This window comes from Ascidia mentula, chromosome 8 (genome assembly GCF_947561715.1).
Source record: "Ascidia mentula chromosome 8, kaAscMent1.1, whole genome shotgun sequence".
In the NCBI taxonomy this organism is placed as follows: Eukaryota; Metazoa; Chordata; class Ascidiacea; order Phlebobranchia; family Ascidiidae; genus Ascidia; species Ascidia mentula.
In genome coordinates this window covers 7,166,038-7,185,170 of record NC_138573.1, presented here as the reverse complement: position 1 = coordinate 7,185,170, position 19,133 = coordinate 7,166,038, and the positions used below count along the sequence as shown (strand labels likewise).

At 41.3% G+C, this 19,133-nt stretch overlaps 2 protein-coding genes across 2 annotated transcripts; both read left to right on the top strand.

Moving 5' to 3' along the window:
* Positions 1 to 995: 995 nt before the first annotated feature.
* LOC145911437 (dihydropyrimidinase-related protein 2-like) lies at positions 996 to 6,810 on the top strand. The gene is made up of 12 exons (XM_082998769.1): positions 996 to 1,179; positions 1,351 to 1,481; positions 1,815 to 1,903; positions 2,179 to 2,387; positions 3,126 to 3,340; positions 3,983 to 4,132; positions 4,201 to 4,321; positions 4,494 to 4,650; positions 4,711 to 4,855; positions 5,167 to 5,442; positions 5,765 to 6,017; positions 6,260 to 6,810. The coding sequence occupies exons 2-12, from the start codon at positions 1,446 to 1,448 to the stop codon at positions 6,343 to 6,345; spliced, it is 1,737 nt and encodes a 578-aa protein (XP_082854895.1). The 5' UTR covers positions 996 to 1,179; positions 1,351 to 1,445; the 3' UTR covers positions 6,346 to 6,810.
* Positions 6,811 to 16,553: 9,743 nt separating this feature from the next.
* On the top strand, positions 16,554 to 17,488 carry LOC145912504 (uncharacterized). Its single transcript, XM_082999986.1, has 2 exons — positions 16,554 to 16,628; positions 16,688 to 17,488. The coding sequence occupies exons 1-2, from the start codon at positions 16,554 to 16,556 to the stop codon at positions 17,486 to 17,488; spliced, it is 876 nt and encodes a 291-aa protein (XP_082856112.1).
* Positions 17,489 to 19,133: the final 1,645 nt, after the last annotated feature.

The following is a 19,133-nucleotide window of genomic DNA, read 5'->3' as shown; positions in this document are numbered from 1 at the left end:
TTCCGTAAGAATGACGTATGTCTGTTTATGAGCAAACCGAAGCGTAAATTATCCGCTATGAGTCAATTGCACCGCGACGCGTGCTTTGGTCACTTGTTATGTTTTGGGTTATTCTGCACTTCAAAACATGTGCCAGGTCATTCTTAACCACTTGATGTGTCTCCTGTTACCGACGTTTTTATTATTGAAGGAAAATGGTCACTGAGCTAAAATTGCATGAAAATGAGCGCATAGCCCAAGGCTCGATTTCACTTAACTCTGACTCCTAACACTTACTCTGCTATAATTTGTGTAGAAACGATCCCTGTTTTTAGGCTTGTTTATTATGAGTATCACGTAAGGTTCGATACAATTTTTAGGTGGCCACAATGTACCAGCCTTTCCTAAATGGCTCTATGTGTATCTTAAAACATCTTAGCTGTATGTGGCAAGAAAAAACTTTGCACAGTCTCACAAAATATGTCCAATAGAAATGGAATGGTTTCTTTTTTGCAAAATAAATGAAATGTTATTGCCTTGTTGATAAAGCGGTTTGCACAAATAAAGTTTTTACCAAAAGCTGTTTAAAATATAGCGGTTAAAACCTATGCACATGCTTGTTGTGCATCTACTTGAGTTTATACATTATAGGCAAGGGCTAATAAACATAAGTAGTATAAAGCAGTGACTTTGCTTCAATAGTGTGATGAACAACTAAGCATATTAGTTGTTTATAGTCCTTTAATTGGCTACTCACGCAAGTTGCAACACCAGCATTGATCAATCTTCAATCACACCATTATCGTTATGACCTTTGTGCTGGTTTTTCGAATAAACAAACTTAAGCATAAAATATTATATTACGAAACATCTTAGACATATGGCAGATGGAATTTGATCACTCAAAGGAAAAACGCATTTTGTTGCGCATTCTCATGGCATGCCTTCACTGCAGAGCCGGAGCATGAATAATTCAATGGAAAGTTTAGGCGCAAGCGAATCGGGCGAATGAAACGGGGACATACTGCATCGGACAGAGGCTAGGGTTCTTTGTGTATTGCTCAAGAAAAGCGCTCGAAGCGTCCGCTTATCGATTTCTCGACGTCAAAAGAAGGGACGAAGTGCTGATTGCTGGCGAAAGTGCAAACACTTCGAGACACTCCCATCGCAATCGCCGGGACCAGATCGCTCCGAAAGAAGGTATGTTTTTATGCCCAGTCTGTATTTATTTATTTTACTGGCGACTTCAATAGGGTCTTGTTATCTAAGTTTGTCCGATAAAGGCGCATGCGAGGTGAACAGTTGCCGTTGGAGCTCTGGTTCCATTTAAATTCAACGGTCCTTGAACTTGACACCCTTTGTTGCGAACAGGCTATTGAACAGTACGTCGGGCCTTTGTACGAAACCCGGACCACTAGCGCAACGAGTCCCAACTGTAGTTGAGCCATCAACAATTCGACGACATCATGAGTCAGAACAAGAGAAGTATTCCAAAAATTGCGGTAAGTGCAGAGGTCGAAAGCGCCTGCGGTGGATTTTTCCCAGTTCAATCTTAATGCAAATAATTAGCAGAAACTTACGACGGGAGTTTTTAGCATGTTATAAACGCGCGGCATGAGAAGCAATTTAGGCTAACGTCGCTTGAAACGCTCCAGGCGACAAACTTGCAGTTTTAAAATAGGTTCGGTGGTTTCCTCAAACTCGTAAATTGCAAGATTCGGGGATCCACATCAAGAGCTGTTTTTTTGTATAACGTACAAATTTTCTATATCGCTGGCAAATGCCCGAACACGACCTTTACCGTATACATCTAAATTGACGTGCAAATTTTGCAGAGCGAACGTCTGTTGATCAAGGGTGGAAAGGTTGTCAATCATGATCACACCTTCAGAGCGGATATTTTTGTTGAAAACGGCTTGATAAGGTAAACCTTTTTCCCGTGCATACGACCCGATACGCGAACAGATAACTGCTGTGATAAAACCGCCCCCACAAACTTGCCTATTGTGTTGATATTGTATGGTTTTTAACATAATTTGATGCAAATGTGTAGGCTTTAAATATCCTTTTTAACCCTCATCGCAAAACAACGTAAAAATGTAGCAAATGTTGTTAAATTTGCAAAACGTCTCTTGTCTCGTCGGCTTCAAACCCAAGCAATTTGTATGGGTATTTTCCATATTTTTTCGTCTGGCGCAGGCAACTTGGTCTGGATCTCACAGTTCCAGGCGGTGTGATTGTCATTGACGCAAAAGATGCCCTCATCCTACCTGGAGGTGTCGACCCGTCGGTTAACCTAGCTGCAAAGTCATCATGGTACGGTTGCGGAGGTAACAGCGACGAAACGACAGCCGACGACTTCTACAGCGGAACTAGGGCGGCCCTTCTGGGAGGCACGACCACCGTTTGTAAGTGATCTCATTGTGCTCGCAAATGCCGTTATTGGGATTGATTCACTGCGCGGCGCAATTAGGTCATTTTAGAGCGTAACGTGGAAGTCTTATGGGTTTTCGGGTCGAGGCCGGCAAACAAGATTGACGGCCTGGACCGTTTACCTAACCAAAAGGCGTCCCAGTGGAATTCGGCACCTTTCTAGGAATCCCAAGGGCGTCGGAATGCCCTGTGTATTTACATCGATTCCTAATGCATTGTGTACGCGACAATTCCCGTCTGACTATGTTACCGTGACAAGCTTACGTACAAGGACTTAGTAGTGTTATGCATTTTCATGGTAAACAACTATGCGTCCACTGAATTTCGCGATCATCAACCCACCACATATAACACAAAAATTACAGCAACAAAATAATAACAGTGGAAAGTACCTTTCCGTACAGTAACATAGCATTGCAAATATTTTTGGAACTTATCATATTGGCATCTAAAACAAGTGTGCATGTCACCCCCATTTACCTGCGTGTTGTTAAAAGCGATCAAAACTATTGACTTAAACTTGCTGATTTTGGATACTAGTATATGTAAAAGATAAAAACGTGATATTCTAACTATAAAAAAAATTATCTTGCAAACTTCTTCTTACTTCAACATAAAAACAGTCTTTAATGAGACAAAATCTCCGCAAACCACGGGTAGGAAACGGGGGTGATTAATATCAATGCGATAAAATTAAAACCCTATTTCTTCAGTCGATTACGTCACGCCGGACCAAGGTGGACTGACTTCCTCTTACCAGCAACGTTCGGAGACTAGCGCGGCCAGTTGCTGTGACGTCAGCCTACATGTAGACGTGACGTCATGGAACGAAGATGTCAAGAAATCGATGACGACGTTGGCGATGGAACACGGAGTCAACTCCTTCCGTGTACGGACGAGCGATCGATATCATCTCAGCGACGAACAGGTTCTGAATAAATCATAAACCAGGGGTGGGCAAACGCAAAGTCATTGGCTTCTCCAGGCAAACATTGTGCCACCTGTTCATAGATACCGCTGTGAGATAATCTGTGAAATAAGGAACATTTATTTGACGCCATTGAAATCGTAACATCACATCTTGGTATATTGGTTCTTAATCTGGGAGTGCGAAATCTTTTCTAGTGGGTGTGTGGAGGATCTTTAGCGTTGGTTATTAAAGTACTTCACCACGTTTGTATCAAAAAGGAGAGCGATGACAGCTTAAAAAATCATTGACATGTTTCGATAAAAACGTCCGTTTATTACGTGTTTTTTTCGAAATTTAAAGGTCGATAGTTGTGCAACAAGTTACATAAACTAAGTATGTTTAAGACCTCCAGGCCGTGTTGCAAAATGCGTTAGCGGACCAAAGTAGAACGCCCAAGGGCATCTCAAGTCTTAGTATGCCGTTTTTCATAAAGACTGTTACGTTACTTTATTACTGTCATGACAATGTTAGTGAATTTGTTCTAACAAGTTTAAACATATACGTTGTATTCAAAAACAGTTAAATCGTCTTAAAAGTATTAAATTAGAGCATCCTATGCATGTTAACATATTGAAAACTAAAAAGAATCGTTTTCTGAAGATATTCGAGGTTCTCCTGCATATCCGGACACTAGGTGGCGTGGCGCTCGTTCACGCCGAAAACGGATCATTGGTACGAAAACTGGGTCAAGCTGAAAAGGTTAAAGGACGTTCGCAACCAGCTGGTATTCTCACTGCTAGAAACGAGGATGTATGTATGGCAATGTTACCTTTGAATCCTCCAATGACACACGGGGTTGATTTGATTACTCCTTGCAGGTCGAGTGGGAAGCAGTTAACCGCGTCATCATCATCGCAAAACAAGTTTCTTGTCCCGTCATGTTCATCAATCTGACTGGAGTAAGAGCGGTGAACGCCATAAGCGAAGCGAGGCGAATAGGTAAGCAGCATCCGTAAAAGGTTGCTGGCATAAGAGGTGTCTACGAAACATGTTTGCACACATTTTTTTGCATACATTTGACATGTATTTGGTATGACAGCCACTAAATACAAAAATGTGAATTTTTATCGCATGTTTTTTCTTTAGTTTAACTTTTTAGTCAATCTTACAGGTCAACAAGTTTACGGCCAAGTAAACGCGGTTGCCTTGTGCCGAAACGGATCCTCGTATCAAAACGCGTCGTGGAACAAGGCCACCGCCTGCCTTACTTGGCCACCTCTTCGGGACGAACCACTCGCCCAGCAACGCTTGTTCGATGCCTTGTCCAGGTTCAAAAAAAATATTTACAATACCACGGGATTGCCTTGTTTAAACGTTTTCCATTTTAGTGGCAACATTCAATGCGTTTCCAGCGGGCACTGTACGTTCTCGAATACATCAAAGAGCAAATTGGGAAAAAGCGATTTTACGAATATTCCGCCAGGGACCAATGGCGCGTTTGAACGCATGATGGCGCTCTGGAATCTAGGGGTGGTGAGCAAATGTTGTGTTTTAGTTATTGGACAAGGTGTGACAAGCGAAGAACCCGAAGACTTTGTCTCTAGACAACCTAATTTCAAATCATGCTGTGGAATTAAAATAGTTGTGTGCTGATTGCAAACAAGGGACTATTTCATTCGTCCGCGCTGGCACAAATCCAACAGTTCGTACTTTTAAACCAATACCAGTTGTAACGAGTTGTTTCTTTTGAAACGTAGGTTTTTCCTCAACAAAACAGTTCAAACTTAAACAACATGGACTGCAACAAATATGTTTTGCGACGTCTTACATAATAATTTTTTCAGGAAAAAGGGAACATCGACCAAAACCAATTTGTTGCTCTCACGAGCACAAATGCTGCGAGGCTTTTCAATCTTTTTCCGCGAAAAGGACACGTTGCCATTGGCTCGGACGCCGACCTGGTGGTTTGGCGCGCCAACGAACACCGCTCATTGGCAGCCAGCGCGTCGGCTCTGAACATCACTAAAGCCGATTGCGCGAATGTCTTTGACGAAGTTGAAAGCAACGGAGCTCCTGTGGTTGTGATTAGTCGAGGAAAAGTGGTTTTGGATGAAAATGAGGTGTGTGCTTTGTTTTGTGTATTTTGTACAAAATACACGTAATACTTTTATAGTTGTTTGTTATAACGGTATTAATTACAATGGAACTAAAATGCATCCCTCCGAAATAGCTACTCCAGTCCGTTGATGAGCATTCCCACTCAGCAGGCGTTAAGAAAACACAATACGCTGGATGCGGTAAACACATCCTCCCGTATTTGCTCAATGGCTGCACATGAATTGATTTTACCAAGCTAATGAATTTCGCCATCTATTCCATCTTCATTATGTCCTTAACGCAATACCGCTATGAGTACAAACTGCAAACACACTGTTGTTACAGGTGCACGTCGTCCAATCACATGGCAACTTGTTGGAACGTCCTATGAAGCCGCCATTGATTTACAACCGATTAGACGTGCGCGATGAAATGATGAAGGGCTTGCATTTGAGCTCCAACGACAATATGGAAATACCGACTGCCTCCCCTTCTGTGAACGGACCTAAGCTTAGGGAGAAAAATGAGGAAAGGCCTGAACGATTTACAAGAACTTCCGGTCATCGTTCGATGCATCAGTCCGGTTGGAGCTTCTCAGGTTTGTGCATTGAACAGGACAACCTAATAATCACATTCATACAATGCATAATAAGGTCAGAAAAATTTTGCTATCTGAACTCATTAAATCGACTGGTTAAAATGGCACAATGAATACAATAGCAGCAAGTGTTGAACTCTCGCCACTCTCTAACATATTCAAAATTGTTGCATTAAGACGACTTTTTGCACGAAAGCCTTCTTTGGACGAGAATATATAACATCAAGTTCTTTGTCGCACAGGAGAACAGACTGACGATTCGCGAAAAAAGACGACCTTCCGTTATTCCGTGCCACCAGGTGGCGCATCAAACTTCAGCCTCAGTTAAATTCAGTGGGAGGTTATTGCCATGCAACGTGCTATCAGCAAGTTGTCATGTTTCAGACGTATGAGATTACACTCCCCCTGCAAATAGCACCTTGTACATTCGCCGCCATATTTGCACAACAAACAGAAACAGAAAATTGTGAAAGAAAAAAATCTTCAATAGCTCGGTGTTGTGTATTTGATGTATAAAGGAACACCCGGTGTTGACGAGCATTCGTTTGATGATTTTACGTTTTTAATGTCTTGTTGCAAATGTAAGGTTGGTGTTCGTAGTAAAGGGTTATTACTAATCGTTCTTTAATGCCTGAAGTGATTTTTACCTTTCTGCAGAAATATACTATATACCATTGATGTTAGTCGTTGGTGTACCCAAGCGTGAAGTATGGCACCATTGCGCTTTCGTTGGTTAACGCAACTCTGTTTGGATATTTTGTTACTTGTGTCAATAAACATCCGTGTTACCAAGTTTAAACTGTAGTTTAGTGATTTCACAACAAAGAAAGTATATTGCATCAGCAAATATTTGCGTTCAGCTGTGTAATTACAGCGTTGAAGTGCGCACGTACCGCAACATCAATTACGAGTTTTTTGTGGCTTCTGTAGGCATTTGGCTTGCGCATCCTTCTCTGCAATCACAAACGCTTGCAAAATATACAAAATGGATGCCGCAAGGGCACTACCTTTACGTCAATGAGGCGAGGTTTATCAAACAGAATGCTTCGGGTTTAAATAAATCCTGCGTTGTTTTGTAGGGAGGGCAGTACACAAAGGCCCGCAGCCAGGTCCGTAAATTTCGTTTCAAAATTGTAAAATTAAATTACTCACGAAAATCTGATGTTATGCCCCCAATGTCCGGCAATTCAACCTCCGCTTTGTACCGCACCTTAAATCTGAACCAAGTTCAAATGAATATCTATGCGGTTATAGTGTTCTACATGTTTGTATACCCTTCTTTGCCACAGGTTTTTTGTACCTGATATATGTACCCATATAGCCACGTGTTAAAATATTTTTATTTTTGACCACACCGGTATTTGAACCCAGGATATTTGTGGCACCGAACGCCTGCCGATCTTTACCTTCTTGTATATTAGCGACGTCTTGCGACGAGGCCAGTGACAACACTTGGGTTTAAAGAGCATATCTCCGTCATTCACCGAAATGCCTTCCACTTTTATCACATATCCAAACTTACAACTAAAATCAATATATAATCTGAAATTATCCTAATTTGCTCGTGCTTTCATTGCTTAGTTGTGAATGTACATTACTTTGTCCCAAGGCAACGTAGATTTTCATTCATTTAATTCATGTGAAGAAGTTTTGCCAACGCTAAATAGTTTCCAAGATTGTCATATTTAATGTAATTTAAGAGACAAATTGCTTGAACATACATGTATTCAGAATAAAACGTTTGAGCAAAAACAGCGATAAAACGAGCGAACGAAAATAATTGCGACGGTAAAGAACGAATGAGGATTTTTTGAATTTATTTTACCAAGCTAATGAATTTCGCCATCTATTCCATCTTCATTATGTCCTCAACGCAATACCGCTATGAGTACAAACTGCAAACACACTGTTGATGCAGGTGCACGTCGTCCAATCACATGGTAACTTGTTGGAACGTCCTATGAAGCCGCCATTGATTTACAGCCGATTAAACGTACGCGATGAAATGATGAAGGGCTTATATTTGAGCTCCAAAGACAGCATGGAACCACCGACTGCCTTCCCTTCTGTGAACGGACCTAAGCTTAGGGAGAAAAATGAGGAAAGGTCTGAACGATTTACAAGAACTTCCGGTCATCGTTCGATGCATCAGTCCGGTTGGAGCTTCTCAGGTTTGTGCATTGAACAGGACAACCTAATAATCACATTCATACAATGCATAATAAGGTCAGAAACATTTTGCTATCTGAACTCATTAAATCAACTGGTTAAAACGGCACAATGAATACAATAGCAGCAAGTGTTGAACTCTCGCCACTCTCTAACATATTCGAAATCATTGCATTAAGACGACTTTTTGCACGAAAGCCTCTTTTGAACGAGAATATTTAACATCAAGTTCTTTGTCGCACAGGAGAACAGACTGACGATTCGCGAAAAAAAACGACTTTCCGTTACTCCGTGCCACCAGGTGGCGCATCAAACTTCAGCCTCAGTTAATTTCAGTGGGAGGTTATTGCCATGCAACGTGCTATCAGACAAGTTGTCATGTTTCAGACGTATGAGATTGCACCCCCCCTGCAAATAGCACCTTGTACATTCGCCGCCATATTTGCACAACAAACAGAAACAGAAAATTGTGAAAGAAAAAAATCCTCAAAAGCTCGGTGTTGTGTATTTGATGTATAAAGGAACACCCGGTGTTGACGAGCATTCGTTTGATGATTTTACGTTTTTAATGTCTTAGTGCAAATGTAAGGTTGTTGTTCGTAGTAAAGGGTTATTACTAATCGTTCTTTAATGCCTGAAGTGATTTTTACCTTTCTCCAGAAATCTACTATATACCATTGATGTTAGTCGTTGGTGTACCCAAGCGTAAAATATGGCACCATTGCGCTTTCGTTGGTTAACGCAACTCTGTTTCGATATTTTGTTACTTGTGTCAATAAAAATCCGTGTTACCAAGTTTAAACTGTAGTTTAGTGATTTCACAACAAAGAAAGAATATTGCATCAGCAATTATTTGCGTTCAGCTGTGTAATTACAGCGTTGAAGTGCGCACGTACCGCAACATCAATTACGAGTTTTTTGTGGCTTCTGTAGGCATTTGGCTTGCGCATCCTTCTCTGCAATCACAAACGCTTGCAAAATATACAAAATGGATGCCGCAAGGGCACTACCTTTACGTCAATGAGGCGAGGTTTATCAAACAGAATGCTTCGGGTTTAAATAAATCCTGCGTTGTTTTGTAGGGAGGGCAATACACAAAGGCCCGCAGCCAGGTCCGTTAATTTCGTTTCAAAATTGTAAAATTAAATTACTCACGAAAATCTGATGTTATGCCCCCAATGTCCGGCAATTCAACCTCCGCTTTGTACCGCACCTTAAATCTGAACCAAGTTCAAATGAATATCTATGCGGTTATAGTGTTCTACATGTTTGTATACCCTTCTTTATCACGGGTTTTTTTGTACCTGATATATGTGCCCATATACCCACGAGTTAAAATATTTTTATTTTTGACCACACCGGTATTTGAACCCAGGATATTTGTGGCACCGAACGCCTGCCGATCTTTAACTTCTTGTCTATTAGCGACATCTTGCGACGAGGCCAGTGACAACACTTGGGTTTAAAGAGCATATCTCCGTCATTCACCGAAATGCCTTCCACTTTTATCACATATCCAAACTTACAACTAAAATCAATATATAATCTGAAATTATCCTAATTTGCTCGTGCTTTCATTGCTTAGTTGTGAATGTACATTACTTTGTCCCAAGGCAACGTAGATTTTCATTTAATTAATTAATGTGGAGAAGTTTTGCCAACGCTAAATAGTTTCCAAGATTGTCATATTTAATGTAATTTAAGAGACAAATTGCTTGAACATGCATGTATTCAGAATAAAACGTTTGAGCAAAAACAGCGATAAAACGAGCGAACGAAAATAATTGCGACGGTAAAGAACGAATGAGGATTTTTTGAATTTATTTTACCAAGCTAATGAATTTCGCCATCTATTCCATCTTCTTTATGTCCTCAACGCAATACCGCTATGAGTACAAACTGCAAACACACTGTTGATGCAGGTGCACGTCGTCCAATCACATGGCAACTTGTTGGAACGTCCCATGAAGCCGCCATTGATTTACAGCCGATTAGACGTGCGCGATGAAATGATGAAGGGCTTATATTTGAGCTCCAAAGACAGCATGGAACCACCGACTGCCTTCCCTTCTGTGAACGGACCTAAGCTTAGGGAGAAAAATGAGGAAAGGTCTGAACGATTTACAAGAACTTCCGGTCATCGTTCGATGCATCAGTCCGGTTGGAGCTTCTCAGGTTTGTGCATTGAACAGGACAACCTAATAATCACATTCATACAATGCATGATAAGGTCAGAAAAATTTTGCTATCTGAACTCATTAAATCAACTGGTTAAAACGGCACAATGAATACAATAGCAGCAATAAGTGTTGAACTCTCGCCACTCTCTAACATATTCGAAATCGTTGCATTAAGACGACTTTTTGCACGAAAGCCTCTTTTGAACGAGAATATTTAACATCAAGTTCTTTGTCGCACAGGAGAACAATCTGACGATTCGCGAAAAAAGACGACCTTCCGTTACTCCGTGCCACCAGGTGGCGCATCAAACTTCAGCCTCAGTTAAGTTCAGTGGAAGGTTATTGTCATATTGCGGATAAAAAGACAAGTTGTCATGTTTCAAACGTATGAGATTACACGCCCCCTGCAAATAGCACCTTGTACATTCGCCGCCATATTTGCACAACAAACAGAAACAGAAAATTGTGAAAGAAAAAAATCCTCAAAAGCTCGGTGTTGTGTATTTGATGTATAAAGGAACACCCGGTGTTGACGAGCATTCGTTTGATGATTTTACGTTTTTAATGTCTTGTTGCAAATGTAAGGTTGGTGTTCGTAGTAAAGGGTTATTACTAATCGTTCTTTAATGCCTGAAGTGATTTTTACCTTTCTGCAGAAATCTACTATATACCATTGATGTTAGTCGTTGGTGTACCCAAGCGTAAAGTATGGCACCATTGCGCTTTCGTTGGTTAACGCAACTTTGTTTGGATATTTTGTTACTTGTGTCAATAAACATCCGTGTTACCAAGTTTAAACTGTAGTTTAGTATTTTCACAACAAACAAAGCATATTGCATCAGCAATTATTTGCGTTCAGCTGTGTAATTACAGCGTTGAAGTGCGCACGTACCGCAACATCAATCACGAGTGTTTTGTGGCTTCTGTAGGCATTTGGCTTGCGCATCCTTCTCTGCAATCACAAACGCTTGCAAAATATACAAAATGGATGCCGCAAGGGCACTACCTATACGTCAGTAAGGCGAGGTTTAATCAAACAGAATGCTTCTGGTTTAAGTAAATCATGCGTTGTTTTTTAGGGAGGGCAGTACACAAAGGCCCGTTAATTTCGTTTTTGTAAAATCAAATTACTCAGGAAAATCTGATGTTATGCCCCCAATGTCCGGCAATTCAACCTCCGCTTTGTACCGCACCTTAAATCTGAACCAAGTTCAAATGAATATCTATGCGGTTATAGTGTTCTACATGTCTGTATACCCTTCTTTATCACGGTTTTTTTGTACCTGATATATGTGCCCATATACCCACGTGTTAAAATATTCTTACTTTTGACCACACCTGTATTGGAACCCAGGATATTTGTGGCACCGAACGCCCACCGATCTTTACCTTCTTGTATATTAGCGACGTCTTGCGACGAGGCCAGTGACAACACTTGGGTTTAAAGAGCATATCTCCGTCATTCACCGAAATGCCTTCCACTTTTATCACATATCCAAACTTACAACTAAAATCAATATATAATCTGAAATTATCCTAATTTGCTCGTGCTTTCATGGCTTAGTTGTGAATGTACATTACTTTGTCCCAAGGCAACGTAGATTTTCATTCATTTAATTCATGTGAAGAAGTTTTGCCAACGCTAAATAGTTTCCAAGATTGTCATATTTAATGTAATTTAAGAGACAAATTGCTTGAACATGCATGTATTCAGAATAAAACGTTTGAGCAAAAACAGCGATAACACGAGCGAACGAAAATAATTGCGACGGTAAAGAACGAATGAGGATTTTTTGAATTTATTTTACCAAGCTAATGAATTTCGCCATCTATTCCATCTTCATTATGTCCTCAACGCAATACCGCTATGAGTACAAACTGCAAACACAATGTTGATGCAGGTGCACGTCGTCCAATCACATGGTAACTTGTTGGAACGTCCCATGAAGCCGCCATTGATTTACAGCCAATTTGACGTACGCGATGAAATGATGAAGGGCTTATATTTGAGCTCCAAAGACAGCATGGAACCACCGACTGCCTTCCCTTCTGTGAACGGACCTAAGCTTAGGGAGAAAAATGAGGAAAGGTCTGAAAGATTTACAAGAACTTCCGGTCATCGTTCGATGCATCAGTCCGGTTGGAGCTTCTCAGGTTTGTGCATTGAACAGGACAACCTAATAATCACATTCATACAATGCATGATAAGGTCAGAAAAATTTTGCTATCTGAACTCATTAAATCAACTGGTTAAAACGGCACAATGAATACAATAGCAGCAATAAGTGTTGAACTCTCGCCACTCTCTAACATATTCGAAATCGTTGCATTAAGACGACTTTTTGCACGAAAGCCTCTTTTGAACGAGAATATTTAACATCAAGTTCTTTGTCGCACAGGAGAACAATCTGACGATTCGCGAAAAAAGACGACCTTCCGTTACTCCGTGCCACCAGGTGGCGCATCAAACTTCAGCCTCAGTTAAGTTCAGTGGAAGGTTATTGTCATATTGCGGATAAAAAGACAAGTTGTCATGTTTCAAACGTATGAGATTACACGCCCCCTGCAAATAGCACCTTGTACATTCGCCGCCATATTTGCACAACAAACAGAAACAGAAAATTGTGAAAGAAAAAAGTCCTCAAAAGCTCGGTGTTGTGTATTTGATGTATAAAGGAACACCCGGTGTTGACGAGCATTCGTTTGGTGATTTTACGTTTTTAATGTCTTGTTGCAATTGTAAGGTTGGTGTTCGTAGTAAAGGGTTATTACTAATCGTTCTTTAATGCCTGAAGTGATTTTTACCTTTCTGCAGAAATCTACTATATATCATTGATGTTAGTTGTTGGTGTACCCAAGCGTAAAATATGGCACCATTGCGCTTTCGTTGGTTAACGCAACTTTGTTTGTCAATAAACATCCATGTTACCAAGTTTAAACTGTAGTTTAGTGATTTCACAACGAACAAAGTATATTGCATCAGCAAATATTTGCGTTCAGCTGTGTAATTACAGCGTTGAAGTGCGCACGTACCGCAACATCAATTACGAGTTTTTTGTGGCTTCTGTAGGCATTTGGCTTGCGCATCCTTCCCTGCAATCACAAACGGTTGCAAAATATACAAAAAGGATGCCGCAAGGGCACTACCTATACGTCAGTGAGGCGAGGTCTAATCAAACAGAATGCTTCGGGTTTAAGTAAATCCTGCGTTGTTTTGTAGGGAGGGCAATACACAAAGGCCCGCAGCCAGGTCCGTTAGTTTCGTTTCAAAATTGTAAAATCAAAATCTGATGTTATGCCCCCAATGTCCGGCAATTCAACCTCCGCTTTGTACCGCACCTTAAATCTGATCCAAGTTCAAATGAATATTTATGCGGTTATAGTGTTCTACATGTTTGTATACCCTTCTTTATCACGGTTTTTTTGTACCTGATATATGTACACATATATCCACGTGTCAAAATATTCTTATTTTTGACCACACCGGTATTTGAACCCAGGATATTTGTGGCACCGAAAAACGCCTACAGATCTTTGCCTTCTTGTTTATTAGCGACATCTTGCGACGAGGTCAGTGACAACACTTGGGTTTAAAGAGCATATCTCCGTCATTCACCGAAAAGCCTTCTACTTTCGTCACACACCCAAACTTACAACTAAAATTAATATATAATCTGAAATTATCTTCATTTTCTCGTGCTTCCATGGCTTAGTTGTGAATGTAAATTACTTTGTCCCAAGACAACGTAGATTTTTATTTATTAAATTAATTTAAAAAGTTTTGCCATGTTTATCAACGCTAAATAGTTTCCAAAACTGCCATATTTAATGTAATTTAAGAGACAAATTGCTTGAACATGCATGTATTCAGAATAAAACGTTTGAGCAAAAACAGCGATAAAACGAGCGAACGAAAATAATTGCGACGGTAAAGAACAAATGAGGATTTTTCTACACAACCACATGTAGAAATGCAACCAACATCGAGTAATCTAAAAACTAGACAAGAAATAATAAATGCAAGTTTTGAGGGTGGGCGGTTCATGCGGTCGTTGGTTAGGAGTCATTGGGCGCGGATCGGACTTGGCATCTATGCGGCGTCACTGAGAACCTGCTCGGCACCTGCAAAGATAAGTGCGTTAAAGTTTCACCAGAATTACGCTCAAAATGGATGAAACTACAATGCAATGTATTTTAGTGTACTTGTACGAGACCAGCACACACAAATGATGAAGATTTTTGTACTTACTGATGCTGCTGGCTCTGGTGTAGGTGTAGGCCGCGCGAGTTGGGGGCGCAAGCATGCACATGAACATGTCGTCGGAGAAGACGCATTTGTTCACCTTCTGACTAAATTCGTGGAGAAGTTCCTTCACCAACTTGGTTGTGACGTCAGCGATGTTCTTCAAATGGTTAAACATGTCGTTGATCTTACTATCCTGGGCGGCATTCATGGCCACGGCTGCGTTGATTCTTTGTTGCTGATCGTCGTTGACCTTCTTCACACCGCTGATGGCCTTGTCCTGAGCCGCGTTCTTGGAGTTGATGGCCGAGATGGCGCTGTCCTGAGAGGCATCCTTGTTGCGCAAGTCGGAAATGGCGGTGTCCTGTCTGCTGTTGACCGACTGCAAATCGCCGATGCTTCTGTCCTGGGCGGCGTTGGTGTCGCGGAGTCCGCCAATGTCCCTATTCTGACCGTTGTTCACATTCTCGATAGAGCCCAAGCGTGAATCTTGCTTGGAGTTGTGACTCCTCATCTTGCTCAACTCGCTGTCCTGCTGGCCGTTCTTGCTGTTGATGGAGTTGATGGAAGATGCGAGGGCTTCCATTTCCCTACGGAGAGCGGCATTTTTGTTCTTCAAATCGCTCATTTGATGTGTGAGGAGTGAGTTGACGTGACCTTGACTGCGCATGTAGGATTCCATTTTCTTGGTAGTGGCGTCGAAGTTTTTCACCTTTGTGTAGGTATCGCAGGCCTTCCTGGCGATAGCGCTGGCGTAAGAGTAAACGGAATTGATTCTGGCGTCGCGGTATCTAAACCAGTTGGAGACATCACGCTTGTAGCCGTCGAAAGTCGAACACCTCTGCGAACAAAAAGGCAAGATATTAGTTTTTATTAGTTAACAGAAGTCTTCTTTTCGCACAGAAACTTACCACAAGCCAGGCATTTGATGACTCCGGGAGAATCACCATTGCGGCGAAAGCGATCACGACAATGGAAACAAACTTCATTTTTCGGCTGCTATGTTAACTGCAGTACAAAGCAAGCGCAACGTTGCGACTGGTTTTACAACTAGTGTTCTGTAAGACTCGGGTGAGTCAACTGGTGTCTGAGAGACATGCATGCCTGCATTTATGGCAGAATCGGAGTTGAAAAACAAGTTGCACGATTCGATCTAACATAACAAATATGCCTGAAGTTCCAGGTCGCACGTAGGCGCTTCAGCGTCGCACGTCAACGCATTAAAAAACATATTGCAAGTGGCGGTGACGGATATGCGCTAAATATACACAGCTGCACGTTGTTGCATTTGTGTGCACTCTGTTGTTCCGACAACTTTCCTGTAATGTTTCAGTACTGTGGAGATGGCTCTGACGTTCACGCCAGATAAGTTGTTTGCACTGAACCTCTTAACTTGCATTACGTTTATTTTGGGTCTCAAACTGCAACAGGTAGGGCGAACGCCGAAGAAATTATCAGCATTATTCCTATCTCTCAATCGGAAACTAATCAGGAAAAGTTTTTATTTTAGAGACATCATTTTACGAAGTTTATCGCCAAAAGCAAACAAAAAGGACGTATTTTCTCCTGGGCAGGTTTGTTTTTCTAACACCTACTCAATTCGACACCAGAAAATCAAAATTAAAGCGACATGCATTGCATTAAAAACATCCGCAAGCTCATCGAGTGAAGTGTTTGCCGCACACGACAAGCACTTAACCACGCATTAGTCTAAAACAGCAAACGATCAGCCACGCCCCCTCGTTCTTTGCTGATACCCAGGGATGGATCGTCCGTTATATAAGCTGAGGCACGCTACGCATACTTTTTATTGTGGTAGAACAGCTTGGATGATAGGCTGCTCACAAATTAAGACAGTGGGGAGACATTAATCTTTACTTAATATATACGTCTATATATTTACAAACGGTTTATTTTTTAGAATAGAAAAACTCAAAACTCAAAATGAAACTGATATTTGTCGTTTCCGTCGTCCTCGTGGCGTCGATGATTGTTCCACAAGCGTCCGCGTACTATTTGGTGAGTTAAGTGTTTTAGCGGCGAGTTTTTTTTGTTATTTTTAAACGATTACCTTTTAGCGATGCAGCACTTTTGACCGCTACAAGAACGATGTGAACTACTGGTTTAGGCTACGCGATGCCAGAATTAACAGCGCTACAAGCTACGTTGCTGCAGTGAACAGAAAGGTCTGCGCCATCTACTCCATCGTAACCAATTTCAACAGCGCCCACTACAAGATGGAGGCTTTGATTAAGAAACAAGGGACCATCAACGCTCGTCTGTATAGCGAGGTTTCCTATCTTTACAAGGAAAACAAGGAGTTGGAAAACATGTTGGCAAGGATGAAGCAGTCAGTTGCGGCTGCACAGCGCAAGAACAACGAACAGGACAGTCAGTTGGGTTCCTTGAGAAGCCACAACTCAAAGCAGGACTCTCGTCTCTCTGCACAGGAGCGCGTCAACTCTGATCAACAAAATCAAATCCATGCCATCCGTGACGTAAACTCAGCCCAAGAAATTCGCCTTAACACAGTGCGCGACACCAACAACAAGCAGGAAGATAGCTTGAATATGCTCAGATCAAAGAACGGAAAACAGGATTCCTCTATTGATGCCGCTGTCGCCAAGAACAACGGCCAAGACAACATCATACGATCCGAGATTGGACGCAATGCCGCCCAAGACGCCGTCCTTCGCAAGATTTCCGAAGTTAATGCCGCACAGGAAAAGAAAATCAAGAACATACAGAGCGCCATTGACAACATCCGCCAGATTACCATCGATTTAGTCAACAAGCTTTTGGCCGAGTTCTCTGCCAAGATGAATAAGAGTGTCTTCGCCAAGGATATGTTCCTCGTCATGCTTAACACCTACATTTAAACTTTGACCCAGACCCGCCGACCAGACCAACGGAATCGATTAAATTTCTTCTTTAAATTTTGACCAGCGGTTAAATAAAGTGCAGCGTTAACGATAAGCGGTGTTGGTGAAGGGTTTATCGAACGATTATTCACACGGGTTTTACGCCCCAATGTTTATTCTTACCAAACAAACAACAATAAATAAAATTTTAGCCTTCGTATACATACATTGCGTCAGATTATCTGACAAAGACTACACTCAGTTATGATGTAAAAAAATTGCCAGAAGTGGTGTTCGAGGGAAAATACGACTGACATACGACCTGCAGTTAAAAGGGGTCTATTGAAAATTAAGATGAATAACTCGCGCGCCCGAGTAAAGTTTCTTATCGCTTCAAAACAGTGTAACGTCAAACGGCAAAGCAACAAAGGGTCTTTTTCAATGGCATTCTCGTACAAAGCATATCTAGAGAGTGCATGGGTCAAAGAAAACACAAGTCACTAACTTTTCCAAGAATATGGTTTGTTTTCGAGTCAAAGGGTTAAAATAAACAATCGCTCAACTAACACAATGAAACAAACTATAGGGGAGCATTAACATGTTGCCGAACTTCACCTCTCAATTGGAAGTGCAAATAAAGGCCGGAAAAACTTTTTAGGTGGTCGTTTTTCAAGCTGGAAGAGAAAAAAAATTTTGTTAGGTTTTTGTGATTTTAATGTCATGTACATTATAGCTTGAACATGTAAAAATTTATGGTCTAAAAACTAAAGGAAAACTCTGTATGTTTGACGGAACCCACTTCTCAATTAATATGCAAGAACAAATCGGGTGAAGTGCAAATTTGTCCACGCAAGAAAAATCATGTGAAACATGCTGATTGAAAGTAAAAAGTATTCTCACCGGAACAATTGAAATTGCGGAAAAAAACAAACCATTGTGTTTACTTATGCTTGGTGAGGTTTGAATAGATTTAACTAGACTCGTAACTATTAGTGACACCAACCGTTGAATTCTTTCCTAAACGTCGTACCGACATTGACTCTTTTACCGAAACGGCGTTCCGGTCAGTTCCGGCTTACTTTCACCGTATACGCGCGGGCATGTGACAGGAAGTTTGTGGGTTGTTTATCCGGCTGAAGCTTTTGACAACGTTATCGTATGTTTAGTACTTGTGTTCATAACAAATCCAAAGATCTTGAAACGTTTACTTTTTCCTTTTCGCCGAACAAAATAAAAGTCAAGTGTTTTTAGAGTAAAACTGACTGACTTCAGTTGTTATAGCGTACACCTTCACTGACGGTTGAAGGCTAATCCTCAAAAGGAATGCGAAGGGTTTTGTGACCGTGTGTGGCCAACGTCAAAGTACAGCATATCGAACATATGGATCAGCAGCAGATCGATCCTCCGTCGTTGTTCTAAGACAGAAAGTTTTGAGTTTCCTAATTAGGCTCTTTCCAGACCGAAACGAAAAGATTAATGATCGTTTTGAAAAGACGGCAAACAAAAGACGGAACGCGCAAGGGTTTGTTTGCCCAACAACTCTTTTCTGTGCGGTCGACAGTGGCACATTTTTTTTCACGTTGCAAAATCCTAGAACTTGTAGCCTTGAGCGAAGAAGGCAATAGCAATCGGCCAAGCGTGAACAATCCAGTTAATACGTCTG